The sequence below is a fragment of the Lissotriton vulgaris genome, chromosome 5 (genome assembly GCF_964263255.1).
Source record: "Lissotriton vulgaris chromosome 5, aLisVul1.2, whole genome shotgun sequence".
Taxonomy (NCBI): Eukaryota; Metazoa; Chordata; class Amphibia; order Caudata; family Salamandridae; genus Lissotriton; species Lissotriton vulgaris.
Window position 1 is genome coordinate 108,903,837 of NC_141693.1, and position 15,056 is coordinate 108,918,892.

Sequence of the window (15,056 nt, forward strand, 5' to 3'; positions counted from 1 at the left end):
GTGGCTCTCCTTTGAAGGTAGAGGCCGAGACAGACTCCTCACAGTTAGTGATGGGGATTCTAGAAACTACCTGGTCCTGAAGAGTGCTCTGGTTGATGGGTTAGGCTTAACCACTGAACAGTACAGGTTAATGTTCAGAGATACCCAGAAGACACAGACTCAGGACTGGTCTGAATTTGTTGAGTGTGCCACTAAGGCTCTGGAGGGATGGTTGCTGGGAAGCAAGGTTACAGACTATGAAGGATTGTACAATTTGCTGATGAGAGAACAAATTTTAAATAATTGTCAGAACCAGCAGTTGCATCAACATTTGGTTGACTCAGATTTGACCTCTCCCCAAGAATTGGGAAAGAGGGCAGATAAATGGGTAAGAACCAGAGTTAAGCAAAAGAACCAGAACCAGAACCAGGGTGGTGACCAGAAGAAAACAGACCAGAAGGGTGGGGAGCAGAAAGCTAAAGACCAGAAGTCTTCAACAGGGCCCCAAACTGAGACAGAGGGTGGGTCCCAAACTTCCAAGAAGAAGAAGAAAGAAGGTCAGAAGAAACCCTGGTGTAAAACTTGTAAAAACACCTCTCACTGGACAAGTGAGTGTAAAAAGGGTGGAGCCCCCAGCACTGCAGCCCCTAAGGCACCTGCACCCACTAGTACAGTTAGCAGTGCTGGTCCTCAAGCCAAGGGTTTAGTGGGAATCACTTTGGGAACTGAAGGAGATTCTGACCTAGTCAGAACCCTTACACAGGCTGTTCTGGTTTGTGAAGGGGACATAGATTTGACCCCTGACATAAGTCCCAGTAACCTGGGCAAATACAGACAGACACCTTTGATTAACAACAAAGTGGCTCAAGCTTACAGGGACACATGTGCCAGTGTCACTATGGTGACACCTAACTTTGTGGACCCTGGACAATACATGCCAGGCGATGATTACCTGGTGACCAATGCCAGCAATGTCACTACTACACATAGTGTGGCACTTGTTAACTTTTCCTGGGGAGGGGTAACTGGCCTAAAGAAAGTTGTGGTTAGTGCTGATCTCCCAGTAGAATGTTTGTTGGGCAATGACCTGGAGAACTCTCTATGGTCAGAAGTTGAGTACAGGACTCATGCAGAGATGTTAGGGATATCATCACATGTCCTTGCTGTGACCAGGTCACAGGCCAAAAAGTGCCTCTCTGAACCTTAGGTCTTGGATCCTGGAACAATGGACCAAGTACCTCCCAAGAAGAAGAACAGGAGGGTTAAGGCTGTGCCTTCCCAACTGCCTACAAGTGAGGATCAGGCTTCACAGGAAACTGATCTTGAGACCCCTGAAGGAACTGTCCCTGAAGAACTTGAACCTGATCAGGTTGAGTTTCTGGGGACAGGGGGACCTTCTAGGGCAGACTTGGGGCAGGCTCAGTTAACCTGTCCTTCTCTTGAACCTCTCAGACAGCAGGCAGCTGCTGAGGCTGCTGGGAATGCTCAAGGTGCCCATAAAGTATATTGGGACGATGGACTCCTTTATTCAGAGGCTAGAGACCCCAAGCCTGGTGCTACCAGGAGGTTGGTTATACCTCTGCAATTTAGGGGCTTCCTACTCACCTTGGCCCATGATATTCCTTTAGCAGGACACCTAGGCCAGAACAAGACTTGGGACAGGCTTGTCCCTCACTTTCACTGGCCTCACATGTCTGAAGACACCAAGGAGTTTTGTCGCTCCTGTGAAACCTGCCAAGCCAGTGGTAAAGCAGGTGGAACAACAAAGGCCCCCCTGATACCACTACCTGTGGTGGGGGTTCCCTTTGAGAGAGTGGGGATTGATATTGTTGGTCCAATGGATCCCCCTACAGCATCTGGGCACAGATTCATACTGGTGGTAGTGGATCATGCCACCAGGTACCCAGAGGCAATTCCCCTTAGGACCACAACAGCTCCTGTTGTGGCCAGGGCCTTACTTGGAGTTTTCTCCAGAGTGGGGTTTCCTAAGGAGGTAATATCAGATAGAGGTACCAACTTCATGTCTGGATATTTGACAGCTATGTGGAAGGAATGTGGTGTAAACTACAAGTTCACCACTCCTTATCACCCACAATGCAATGGGCTTGTTGAGAGATTTAACAAGACCCTAAAGGGCATGATTAAAGGATTACCTGAAAAGCTCAGGCGAAGATGGGACATCCTTCTGCCCTGCCTTTTGTTCGCTTACAGAGAGGTCCCTCAAAAGGGGGTTGGCTTCAGCCCCTTTGAATTGTTGTTTGGGCACCCTGTAAGAGGACCCCTGTGTCTTGTGAAGGAAGGATGGGAGTTACCTCTCAAAAAGCCTAAACAGGACATAGTGGACTATGTACTTGGTCTCCGCTCCAGGATGGCAGAGTACATGGAAAAGGCATCCAAAAACCTTGAGGCTAGCCAAGAATTACAAAAAGCTTGGCATGACCAAAAGGCTGTCCTTGTTGAATTCCAGCCTGGACAGAAGGTATGGGTGTTGGAGCCAGTGGCCCCAGCAGCACTCCAAGACAAATGGTCTGGACCCCATACAATTCTGGAAAAGAAGGGAGAGGTTACCTACTTGGTGGACCTAGGAACTCCAGGGAGCCCCCACAGGGTGCTCCATGTGAACAGATTGAAGGCATATGTCAGCAGGGCAGACATGGGCTTGCTCATGGCTACAGATGAGGGACAGGAGGAAGAGAGTGACCCTCTCCCAGACCTGCTCACTCAGAACCCTGAGGATGGCTCAGTTGATGGTGTGGCCTTAGGTGGCAGCCTCACTGAACATCAGCAACATGACTGCAGACAAGTTCTACAGGCATACAGGCATATGTTCTCCTTGACACCCAGTCAGACTAACTGGTGTACACATGTGGTGGACACTGGTGACAGTCTTCCTGTAAAGAGCAAAATTTACAGGCAACCTGACCACGTCAGGGACTGTATAAAGACTGAGGTGCAAAAGATGCTGGAATTAGGTGTCATTGAGCCTTCAGAGAGCCCCTGGGCTAGCCCAGTGGTTCTGGTCCCCAAACCTCACACCAAAGATGGCAAGAGAGAGATGAGGTTCTGTGTGGATTACAGAGGACTCAATGCTGTCACCAGGACAGATGCACACCCTATTCCAAGGGCAGATGAGCTCATTGACAAGTTGGCTTCTGCCAAATATTTGAGCACATTTGACTTGACAGCTGGCTACTGGCAAATCAGGTTAGCTGAGGAGTCTAAAGCCAAGACAGCATTTTCTACCCCTAGTGGGCATTATCAGTTTGTGGTGATGCCCTTTGGTTTGAAAAATGCACCTGCCACCTTCCAAAGGTTGGTGAACCAAGTCCTCACTGGGTTGGATGACTTTTGTGCAGCTTATCTGGACGATATTGCTGTCTTTAGCTCCACCTGGGAGGATCACCTGATCCACCTGAAGGAAGTGCTTGAGGCTCTGCAGAAGGCAGGCCTCACTATCAAGGCAACAAAGTGCCAGATAGGGCAGAGCAAGGTTGTATACCTGGGCCACCTTGTAGGTGGAGGCCAAGTTCAACCACTGGAGAGTAAGATCCAGACCATCAAGGACTGGTCCCCTCCAACTACCCAGACTCAGGTCAGAGCTTTCTTGGGCCTGACTGGGTACTACAGGAAGTTTGTTAAGAACTATGGGTCCATTGTGACTCCTCTTAATGATCTGACATCCAAGAAGATGCCCAAAAAGGTTCAGTGGACAGAAATCTGTCAAAAGGCATTTGATGACCTGAAGAAGGCCATGTGCTCTGCACCTATCCTGAAGAGTCCTGACTACTCAAGAGAGTTCATTGTCCAAACAGATGCTTCTGAGTTGGGAGTGGGAGCAGTGCTTTCACAGCTTAATGTAGATGGCCAGGACCAGCCCATTGCTTTCATTAGCAGAAGGCTGACCCCCAGAGAGAAACGTTGGTCAGCTATAGAGAGGGAGGCCTTTGCTGTGGTGTGGGCCCTGAAGAAGTTGAGACCATACTTGTTTGGCACTCACTTCACGATTCAGACCGACCATAAGCCCCTCCTATGGCTTAATCAGATGAAGGGTGAAAACCCCAAACTACTCAGGTGGTCCATTTCCCTACAGGGGATGGACTTTACAGTGGAGCACCGCCCAGGGACTGACCATGGCAACGCAGATGGTCTCTCCAGGTACTTCCACTTAGAACATGAAGACACAACTGGTCAAGGTTAGTCTAATGTCCCTGCGTTTGGGGGGGGTTATGTAGGAGAGTAGGGTCTGCTATCCTATGGTCACCCCAAATTTTTGCTTTTTGCTTCACTGGTTTCTGACTTACTGTGGCTGTGGGCCTGCTAATCAGACCCACAGCCTGCTGTTCTCTCTCTAAATTGATGCCAATGCACTTTAGGTGCATTACGAATTGGAACTGGTTCACCTTATGAGCCCCTGTATTAGTGCACCCTAGGTGCCCAGGGCATAGGTGTATCCAAGGCCTACCAGGGGCTGCAGCATGTATTATGCCACCCCTGGCCTGGCCTCCATATTTGACACAACTGGCTGATCACTCAGCTGGGGTAAGTCGGTGTAACCACCTCTTACTTAGGTACAGTATGTCTGTGCCTAACCCCAAACTGGACACATATGTTCCTATCAGCCACTCCTATGGAAGGCCTCATCAATCCTGGAGGCAGAGTGCTTGGAAATATGTGAGATGGTGCTCTGGCGTGAGCTGAGCCTGTCTACAGCTGTCGGGAACAACTCCCTAAGCCGTTCCGGGATATTGCCATACCATATACTCTTAAGTGCATTATAATCCTCGCGGTTAAATGCTATCTTTGGTTTGGCTTTATCAAAACATGTCGAGTAAGGTGTCATACGAATTGGAATACTATCCCCTCGCCAATTCTGGCGACGGGGATAGCATTCCACCCTTCTAGAGGGACACGACATGTGTGTAGCCTTAACCCCGGTTAAAGTTAAACAGAGCCTCAGCTTCACAAAATGGACGCTGCCACCACAGACACAAGTCTGGCCTCCTGCTGCTGACCGAAACTCGGCAGATGGTGGCCTGGACAAAGGGTTTCCTGCCTTGGGAGGTGCGAGCACCACCCCAGGCAGGATTTTGTGTATTAGGTAGGACAGGGCTGAAAAGAATCAGACATGCCCGGGGCACACAAGGTGTCCCCGTGCATAGGCCAGCCCAAACCGGTTCTGGGGCCTTCCAGCCCCAGTCCTGGCGCGGAGCTGGACAAAGGAAAGGGGGTGTAACCGCCCCCCTTCCTGGTTCCTCCCAGAGGAGGGACCTAGTAGGTGATCCACCCCCAGTTTGGGAATAAGAGGGGGAGCAGTGCCATTGCACAGCAGATCATCCTGAAATCAACTTAAAACTAAGAAGAAGACTGGACTTCGACATTCTGCTGCACAGAAGACTGAAGAAGAATCTCCCTTGTGGCCAAGGAGTGACCACCCTGTGAACACAGGTACCAACCAGCAACTCGACGTCTGCTTTGCCGCCGCCTCCCGCCGGAGACCGAGCCCAGAGCCCGACAAGAACCAGACTCCCAGACCTCTCAGAGCCCGATCCACAGTCCCTGCGAAGAAGGGACCCGTGGAGGCACCGAGTGACGTGGGACCGGACCTCTTGAAAGACACCCGAAAAGCTGACTGCGCAGCTTCTGAGGCATCCTCGACGTTGTGCTTTGGGGATTGAGAACCCCCACCACCGAGCAGCCCTTGCACCGAAGATCAGCCCTCCAGCATCTCCACGATCTGCGTGGGGCCCTTTTGCATTGTGCCACTCGACGCGCCATCCCGGCCACTAGCCACGCGGCCAGCGGCCATCTTGGCGACGAACCCGAAGATTTAAACAGCAGGTCTGGTTGCTCCAGACCTACCCAAGCTCCTGTGAAAAGGAGCACTCGCTCTGACCTTGCTGGTCCGAGTGAACAGCATCTTTCGACTCCTGCGTGGCTTGCATTTGCCAAGGCCTGTTTGCTCCGATCAGGTCGCCGACACCGCCAACAGCGAGAAGCCTACGTGGGACAGCTCGTGACCGACTCCTGGACGTCCTCGATCCCGGGTATCCACGTGGCTGCAGAAAGAAGCTACCCGACAACGCCTGTTTGCACCCGACATCGCCTGGTTCCACTCTGGTTCCACGGTAGTCACTGGCTAGTGACTTTGAACACTGTCCCCTCTGCTTTCAGGTCTTCAACTCTTCAGATCCACCCTTGGATCCACCGGAACTCTTCTCATCGAGCCGCCTGCAGCATCTTCAGCTCCAAGCACCATCGACCAGCGTGACGAAACCCGACACATCTTCGACCCTGTGCACCCGCTTCCTGTGGGTGAGGTAACTCAGCTCCGCCGGTGCTCCTGCACTGGTACACATCCCAAGGGCCTGTGTTTCAAGTTTCAGCTCCGTAGGTCACTCGGAAGGTTCCTAACTTTCTAACTTTGTGCTTTTTACGCACCATAGACTTTGTATTGAGAAGTGCGTGCACTTTGAACACTGCACCCGAGTCCCGTGGGCCTTTCCCGACTTAGTTAACTCCAGTCTCAAATAGCTCCAGCGATTCCCAAGGCCCTAGGCCTCTTCACTTTCCTCTTGGTATCTCTTATACCACTTTCTTAGTATATGGTTTAGGTGGCCCCTAGGGCTCATCCATATTGTGCAACTTTTGTGTATTTTAAACTGTCTTGTGATTTAACGCTTGTGCTTCTGTGCTCATAAAGAGTCCAGGGGATTTTAATAGTTAATAAATCAATATATATTTTCAATATATATCTGTGTGGTGTCCCTTTCATTTGGTATTCAAGGGGGTTGTGTATGGTATAACAGCTGGCTTCACATGCCTTTCAGAGTTTAGCCTAAGACTGCTTTGTCCACGTTACCACTAGGATAACTGGTCTACAAGGTTGAATTACAACCATCATCATAAGGGTTGCTTGGCATGGTACAAAGTGATCACTAGAATTAGTGAGCATTATATACCAGGCCAACTTCTCACACTGTTACATCCTAATATATCAAAACGTGGTTCCAAAATAACCAAATCCAATTTTAAATCCGTAGCTTCATATTTCTGCTATCCAGCGCACCGAGGCACGCTTGTCTCGTTTCAAAGTGAACTGAATCTGATGCTCAGAAAACCACTATGAAGTGTTTCCGCCCTTCTTAACACCCTGCAGGTGATTAATTGTGTATGCTTGTGTCACACCCCACTTAACATCAAACCATATGCACAGCACTTTTGACTTGGATCTCCATGGTTCTATCAGTACTACTACAAATCCCACAATTCACTATACCCATACTCTTCCACCTCGTGTAGATCGCAAAACCCACTGTTGCCGATTTTCCCAACAAATTCATGTTAATAAAAGTAAAGCCACTTCTTTCCAAACTGCTATATGTCCGTTTTTATATTGTCCTTGTGAGCCCTCCAGGAAATGCTTCTGTGCGAAATATTTCCAACGTTGCTCTTTCCATGAAAATGCTTGTGCTCTTTCCTTGTTCATAATAATCCAACACGGCAGGGAACCCGGCCTCTGGGTCATTCGTCATCAACTTGTTTATCAAATTCTTAGCTTGTCCTGTTGTTCTTTACATTTTAAACTTTTTATGGGTGCAATCTCATTGGAGACGAAAAGAATTCATACAATGAGCTAAATTGAGATGAGATGCACACCTTTGATAATCCAATATCTGAACCATTATCAACAATTTACTCAAAATTTTTTGTGTATATGGCAGACTAATTTTCTGTGTTTTATTGACAGGCTCATTGCTAACATCATGTTTATCTGCTAGTTTAGATTTCAGTGAAATGCTTTGTTGAAAGACCTGGTTAAAAATATATATTTGCTTGTATTTTCAGATGCCCCCGACGAAGGGAATCTATTCCCGAAATGCATTGGGTTTGTTAAAATAAATCATGACATGGAACCCATTATATGCTTCTGAGCCTTTTCTGAACATTGACGTTAAATATGGATTGAATAAAATGAATTGAACACAAAGGAAAAGAAAGGTTGAAAATTAATGGTGAAAAAATGAAGAAAGCAGATGAAATCATATGAATTTAATTCATTGGATTCAGGCAGACATGTGGCTGTGCAGCCGGCGGATCCTAAGATGGTTCCCTCGTGTTTATGTAATGTTGCAGCGCAATGGGACGAAGCGTGGAGCAGGTTTTGCACGCCGTTAACGTTTGAATGGAGTAAATTGTTGATAATGGTTCAGATATTGGATTATCAAAGGTGTGCATCTCATCTCAATTTAGCTCATTACCTAACAAGTATCCCATTTTCAGATTAGGATGAGAAGTTTACACAACATTGACCATCCCTGGCTTGTCCTCCTGCAGGTGACTTGTTCATACTGCTCCCCTTGTATCTCATTGACAATATTTACCTCCACTGCTTCTTTTCCTACAGTGCAAGGTCTTCACCGCTCCTTTCCACAAGGTGGGCTTTGCAGATTTCTGGCTGGCCGATCAGCTGAACAGCCTCACCGCTGTCTTCGTAGACACCTGGATGTTGTCCTGCTTTTATTTCCACGACGTTAACTGGCGAAATCCGAAAGGACTCTACCAGCTACCTGCAGGTAATCTCAGGTGAATGTACAGAAGGCTAGCCATTTTCTCAGTTCAATTATGCATGGAATTTCACCTGGCCGCAAATCACTGGTCATCTTTTTTTTACAGCTTATTTCAAAGGAACAGGCTTCTAATGCCATGAGCAACTCGCGTCCTGTAGTAACAGACAGGTAGCCATATAGTAGCTCAGGCAACAAAAATGTAAAGCAGGGGTCTCCAAACCGGTCCTGGAGGGCCGGATCCATGCCAGATTTTTGGGATATCCCCATTGAGATACATGTAGTAATTTTAAAAATCTGGCACGGATCCGGCCCTCCAGGTCCGGTTTGGAGACCCCTGATGTAAAGTAAGGGCAAAAAATTACATCTCCACTCTAAGTATTTTTAAGTTTTTGTGCTATTTCCATTCCCAGAAGTGTGCCTGGAAAACTGACTCAGACACAAGTGTCCAGGTGTACTTCTGGATACAACATGAGACTGTTCACAAGGCTCCTACTCCCACTGAGCGGAGTTCTCCATACCAAAGCACTCCGTGTAGGGGAGATTGAGCCTCCTTTTACAATTGCATGTTTTTTTTTCTCTGTGTGGAAGGACATGTTCAGATAGAGGAAAATTTCCCCCGCACACCGAGCAAGTCTGAGTGTGCTCTGTTTTCCTTCCCATCCTAAGCTAAGTAACAATGGGGTAACCCAGTATCCCTCAGAACCTGGGCAATCGTATACCAATGTAACAGTGGTTCTGTCGGGTGAAAAATGTCTTCAACAATTGAGCAAATCATTGGTTACTCATAGGAAACAATTAGTCATACGCAAAAGACACAAAAGACCATGGGGCCTTATTTATGAAGGCCTTGCGTCAGTTTTGTGCCGCCGGTGCGTAACTTTTTGTGACGCACCAGCGGTGTAAAAAATGCGCCTCGTTGCGCCATATTTAAAAAGTGACGCATCTAGGTAGATGCGTCACTTTTTAAACCCCTGCGCCACATTATACCTGCGTCAGGTATAATGTATGCAGAGGGGGCGTTCCCCCGCAAAAAGCCTCGTAATAGTGACGCAGTGAAATCTATGAGATTTCACTGCGTCACTTTTAGGACGCTGTTGCATCAAAATCTTGCGCCTGCCTCACAGCAGGCGTAAGACTGACGCAAACCCTTTCACATGGGGCTTTCGCCATGTGAAAGGACGCATTGCTGGAGTTGCGTCACTTTTGTGACACACTCCTGCAATGCGTCACTTTTGCGCTTACAGATACGTCAGAAATACTGACATATCTGTAACTCCTTGTGACATGATGCGTCATACATTAAATATGACGCATCAGGAATGTCGTAAGGAGGGCGCAGTGAAAAGTGACGCATCGCTGCTTTCACGCAGCGATGCGTCACTTTTCATAAATGAGGCCCCATGCGTGGTATTTAGGAGTTTTTATAAATTGCGTCATTTATATAAATACCCAAGAACATCTGAAAGGCTTTCTAAGCACACAGTGAAATACAGTCTGTTACAAGGTAACATGTGGTGCTCAGTGATATAGTGATAGTGCGTAAAATGTACAGAGTGGCTTAAAGGATTCAGGGACTTAGAAGGGCAGAAAGTAAATATTTAAGTAGTTCTGCGAACTGAATAAATGAATTTTTTTCGCAGAATCTTTCAACCGGTCCAAGGGATATTGTCGACGTTTCAACGCAGGGTCTGCACTACTATCTAGTCAGAGCGGGTCTTCATCAGGACAGGGACAGGGGAGTAACAGCCTGTAAGTAGTAAGATGCCATGGTCAGATGTGTTGCAAAAGTTATATGCTCAAGCTGATCAGGGCATACATGATGGTGGAGGACTCACCTAAGAATGCCCAGATGGGCTTGTTGCAGTCTGTAGTATCATTTGCAACACCTTGTGTCTGGTAACCATATGGGAGCGTAGGTTTCCTCCACAGTGAGTAGCCTCCCTCGTGTGGATGTCTAGATAAATGGACATGGGTAGGGAAATTAGAAACTTCCCTTCATATGAGTCACTGTCATGAGCCTACTTAATGCATGAATGCGATGACTCACCCAGTATAAAGCTGTGGGGGCGATCACAGCTTTAGGTTTCCCTGCCTAGTAGGAAGAAAGGGGGGGGAAGCTATGGGGTGGCCGACGGGTCCTGTGCCGCCCGATTGCAGGGGATTCGGGTCAGGCAGTCTCACTGGATGCGGGCTGTTCCGAGGACTACTACTCCATTACGATGCACGACAAGTGGTCCTCCCTTTGAATGTTGGCCTACGGCGGCCGAGAAATTCCATTTTTTCAAGGTGCAGTGGGCCACGCCCCTTTTCATTATGGCCATTCTTCAGGGTCAGCTGACTGTTGCCTGTCATTACGCTTGCTGGAACTGGTGTAGACTGCATCTACACATTCATTTGCATATAAGGGGAGAAAACTTTAAGTATTGTTGCTACTGACTCAGTTGCTGTTTGGCATTATCGGGAAACATCATCCGATGCGGAGGCATGTTTCTCCTGTGTCTTCTCTGACCTCTCCAGGGAACAGTGTGGATTCCGCCCCTCCTGTGAAGCAGACCAGGCTAAATGATGTTTGTTTGAAAAGGCTGATTCAATCTGATTTGAAGTCTTCCAAGTAGATTGCTGGTGTACGTCCTGGTGGGGGTCATGACCTCTACTCTGATATTTCCAGCTCTGAGTCTTCTGATGGTTCCTCCATGGGTGCAATGGACCTTAAGGGGAAATATATTTCCAAGGATATGTTGCCTGACATTCTGTCCCATGTCAGTGAAAACATGGGTTTCCTTGATGAGGAGGTTGCCAGCACATCCAGATATGTGGTGTTACCGCTGTATCAGAAGCAGGCAACTAAGATTCTACCTACTCATCCTTTTGTGATGGACGTCCTCTTGATGGAGTGGAAGGATACGGATCACATTATGATGCCTCGCTTCCTGTCAAAACTCTACCCCGTGCAGGACATGACGGATACCAGTCCTGAGAAGGTTGGTTCGATTGTGGCCAATTTGGTGGGATGTCCTTCCACGGCTGATGATAATGTCCTAAGAGATGGTGTGTATAAGAAGATTGACTCTTCTTTGAAGAAGGCCTATGCTGGATCACAACTCAACATCTGGCCTGGGGTGTATGGGGCTTATGTTGTACTCTTTGTTGCCCGACTTTGAGACCATGCAGTAAGGTGGCAGTTGTCCTGACATGCTAGAATCCATAGAACGTCAGGCTGAGTCCTATCGGATATTACCTTTGACTCTGTGCGTGCTTCAGCCATGTCGTGTAGTGCGTCCATTGCTGCCAAGTGGAACTTATTGCTGAAGGGATGGAACACTGACGCGGCTCAGCGATCCATGGCTTTGCTTTTAAAGTTCACAGGTCCTCTGCTTTTAGGGAAAGTCCTTGAAGAGAAACTGCACAAGGTGTTCAAAGAACGGTAGCATTCCTTCTCCTTCTGGCATCAGCCACGTCATAAGGAATCATTCTATGCCAATGCTAAATCTTTCTGTCAGCCTTCTCATCTGCAAAATACTATGCTCCGGAACTAGAAAAGCACTGGGAAAGGGTTCCAACAGCGGTTTCAGAAGATACCCCTCCTGAGGCGGGACCTGGTAATCAGCATTCCTGATTATGCCGACTCCCAGATCGTTCCATCTGTAGTACTGCCAGAGGTGGGTAGGAGATTGCTCCTTTTCCTGGCGGCTTGGCAGCTCTCGACATCTGACCAATGGGTCCTGGATGTCCAAAAACGGGGTTACCGGATCTAATTCTTATTCCCTCCACCTGCGTCAGGCAGGGTGCGGACTCCGATCCCCAAGGATGAGTCTCGTCGTCAGGCTCTGTTGGACGGAGTTCAGTCTCTGTTTCTGAAGAAGGTGATTGTGCCTGTTCTCCAGTCAGAATGGGGTCAGTGGACTTATTCTGTCATCTTCTTTGTTCCAAAGGTCACAGGGGGCTTTCAGATTGTGATTAATCCCCGGCCTTTGAACAAGTTTGTCCAGAAATCCATTCAAGATGGAGACCCTGCAGCGTGTTATTCCATTGATTCATGCTGGTTGGCTAATTTTTCCACTGGATCTTCAGGATGCATACTTTCATGTGCTGGTGTCGCACCATTTTTTCAAGGTGCAGTGGGCCACGCCCCTTTTCATTATGGCCATTCTTCAGGGTCAGCTGACTGTTGCCTGTCATTACGCTTGCTGGAACTGGTGTAGACTGCATCTACACATTCATTTGCATATAAGGGGAGAAAACTTTAAGTATTGTTGCTACTGACTCAGTTGCTGTTTGGCATTATCGGGAAACATCATCCGATGCGGAGGCATGTTTCTCCTGTGTCTTCTCTGACCTCTCCAGGGAACAGTGTGGATTCCGCCCCTCCTGTGAAGCAGACCAGGCTAAATGATGTTTGTTTGAAAAGGCTGATTCAATCTGATTTGAAGTCTTCCAAGTAGATTGCTGGTGTACGTCCTGGTGGGGGTCATGACCTCTACTCTGATATTTCCAGCTCTGAGTCTTCTGATGGTTCCTCCATGGGTGCAATGGACCTTAAGGGGAAATATATTTCCAAGGATATGTTGCCTGACATTCTGTCCCATGTCAGTGAAAACATGGGTTTCCTTGATGAGGAGGTTGCCAGCACATCCAGATATGTGGTGTTACCGCTGTATCAGAAGCAGGCAACTAAGATTCTACCTACTCATCCTTTTGTGATGGACGTCCTCTTGATGGAGTGGAAGGATACGGATCACATTATGATGCCTCGCTTCCTGTCAAAACTCTACCCCGTGCAGGACATGACGGATACCAGTCCTGAGAAGGTTGGTTCGATTGTGGCCAATTTGGTGGGATGTCCTTCCACGGCTGATGATAATGTCCTAAGAGATGGTGTGTATAAGAAGATTGACTCTTCTTTGAAGAAGGCCTATGCTGGATCACAACTCAACATCTGGCCTGGGGTGTATGGGGCTTATGTTGTACTCTTTGTTGCCCGACTTTGAGACCATGCAGTAAGGTGGCAGTTGTCCTGACATGCTAGAATCCATAGAACGTCAGGCTGAGTCCTATCGGATATTACCTTTGACTCTGTGCGTGCTTCAGCCATGTCGTGTAGTGCGTCCATTGCTGCCAAGTGGAACTTATTGCTGAAGGGATGGAACACTGACGCGGCTCAGCGATCCATGGCTTTGCTTTTAAAGTTCACAGGTCCTCTGCTTTTAGGGAAAGTCCTTGAAGAGAAACTGCACAAGGTGTTCAAAGAACGGTAGCATTCCTTCTCCTTCTGGCATCAGCCACGTCATAAGGAATCATTCTATGCCAATGCTAAATCTTTCTGTCAGCCTTCTCATCTGCAAAATACTATGCTCCGGAACTAGAAAAGCACTGGGAAAGGGTTCCAACAGCGGTTTCAGAAGATACCCCTCCTGAGGCGGGACCTGGTAATCAGCATTCCTGATTATGCCGACTCCCAGATCGTTCCATCTGTAGTACTGCCAGAGGTGGGTAGGAGATTGCTCCTTTTCCTGGCGGCTTGGCAGCTCTCGACATCTGACCAATGGGTCCTGGATGTCCAAAAACGGGGTTACCGGATCTAATTCTTATTCCCTCCACCTGCGTCAGGCAGGGTGCGGACTCCGATCCCCAAGGATGAGTCTCGTCGTCAGGCTCTGTTGGACGGAGTTCAGTCTCTGTTTCTGAAGAAGGTGATTGTGCCTGTTCTCCAGTCAGAATGGGGTCAGTGGACTTATTCTGTCATCTTCTTTGTTCCAAAGGTCACAGGGGGCTTTCAGATTGTGATTAATCCCCGGCCTTTGAACAAGTTTGTCCAGAAATCCATTCAAGATGGAGACCCTGCAGCGTGTTATTCCATTGATTCATGCTGGTTGGCTAATTTTTCCACTGGATCTTCAGGATGCATACTTTCATGTGCTGGTGTCGCAGGAGTGTCAGCAATTTCTGAGGTTTTGCCTGAAAGGTCAACATTGGTCATTCTGTGTCCTACTGTTAGACCTGCGGTCCACCCCAAAGTCTTAACCAAAGTGATAGCTCCTCATGTGGCCCATCTTCACCTCCTGGGAGTGTCTGTGTTTCCCTACCTGGATGATTGCCTTCTGCAGGCCCCTTCGTCCTTGATAATGTCTCAGCATCTGACTTTGACTAGAAAGTCATGGGTTTCTCCTGAACTTTCCAAAGTGCCATCTTATTCCTGCCACCCAGAGATCCTTCATTGGAGTGGACTTCAATTCTGTTCTGGGCAAGGTGATCCTGCCTCCATTCAGTATTCTGCATCTGCAGTCGCAGTTGAGGAAGCTGTTGTCTTGGCCTTCAGTGCCCCTGCTTCAATGGCTAGAAGTTCAGGGTCACATGGCTGCAACAGTGTTTACGGTTCCATGGGCCAGATTGCATCTTCGGCAGTTGCTGTGGCATCTTCACCACTGGCATTTCCCAGTTTAGGACTTCTTTGTATCTGTTCCTGTGTGTTCAGAGATTGTGACTGCTCTGCAGTGGTGGATGCATTCTTCC

The 15,056-nt window shown here is 48.1% G+C and overlaps 1 protein-coding gene across 1 annotated transcript in view; it reads left to right on the forward strand.

Annotated features, from left to right (window-relative positions):
- The window catches only part of LOC147710315 (solute carrier family 53 member 1-like), a 255,214-nt gene that overhangs the window by 119,917 nt on the left and 120,241 nt on the right, over positions 1-15,056 (forward strand). The window contains exons 9-11 of the mRNA XM_086919346.1: positions 8,384-8,562; positions 11,215-11,667; positions 13,042-13,421. Of these exons, the coding sequence (XP_086775472.1) occupies positions 8,384-8,562; positions 11,215-11,667; positions 13,042-13,421 (1,012 nt within the window). The remainder of the gene's footprint in view (positions 1-8,383; positions 8,563-11,214; positions 11,668-13,041; positions 13,422-15,056) is intronic.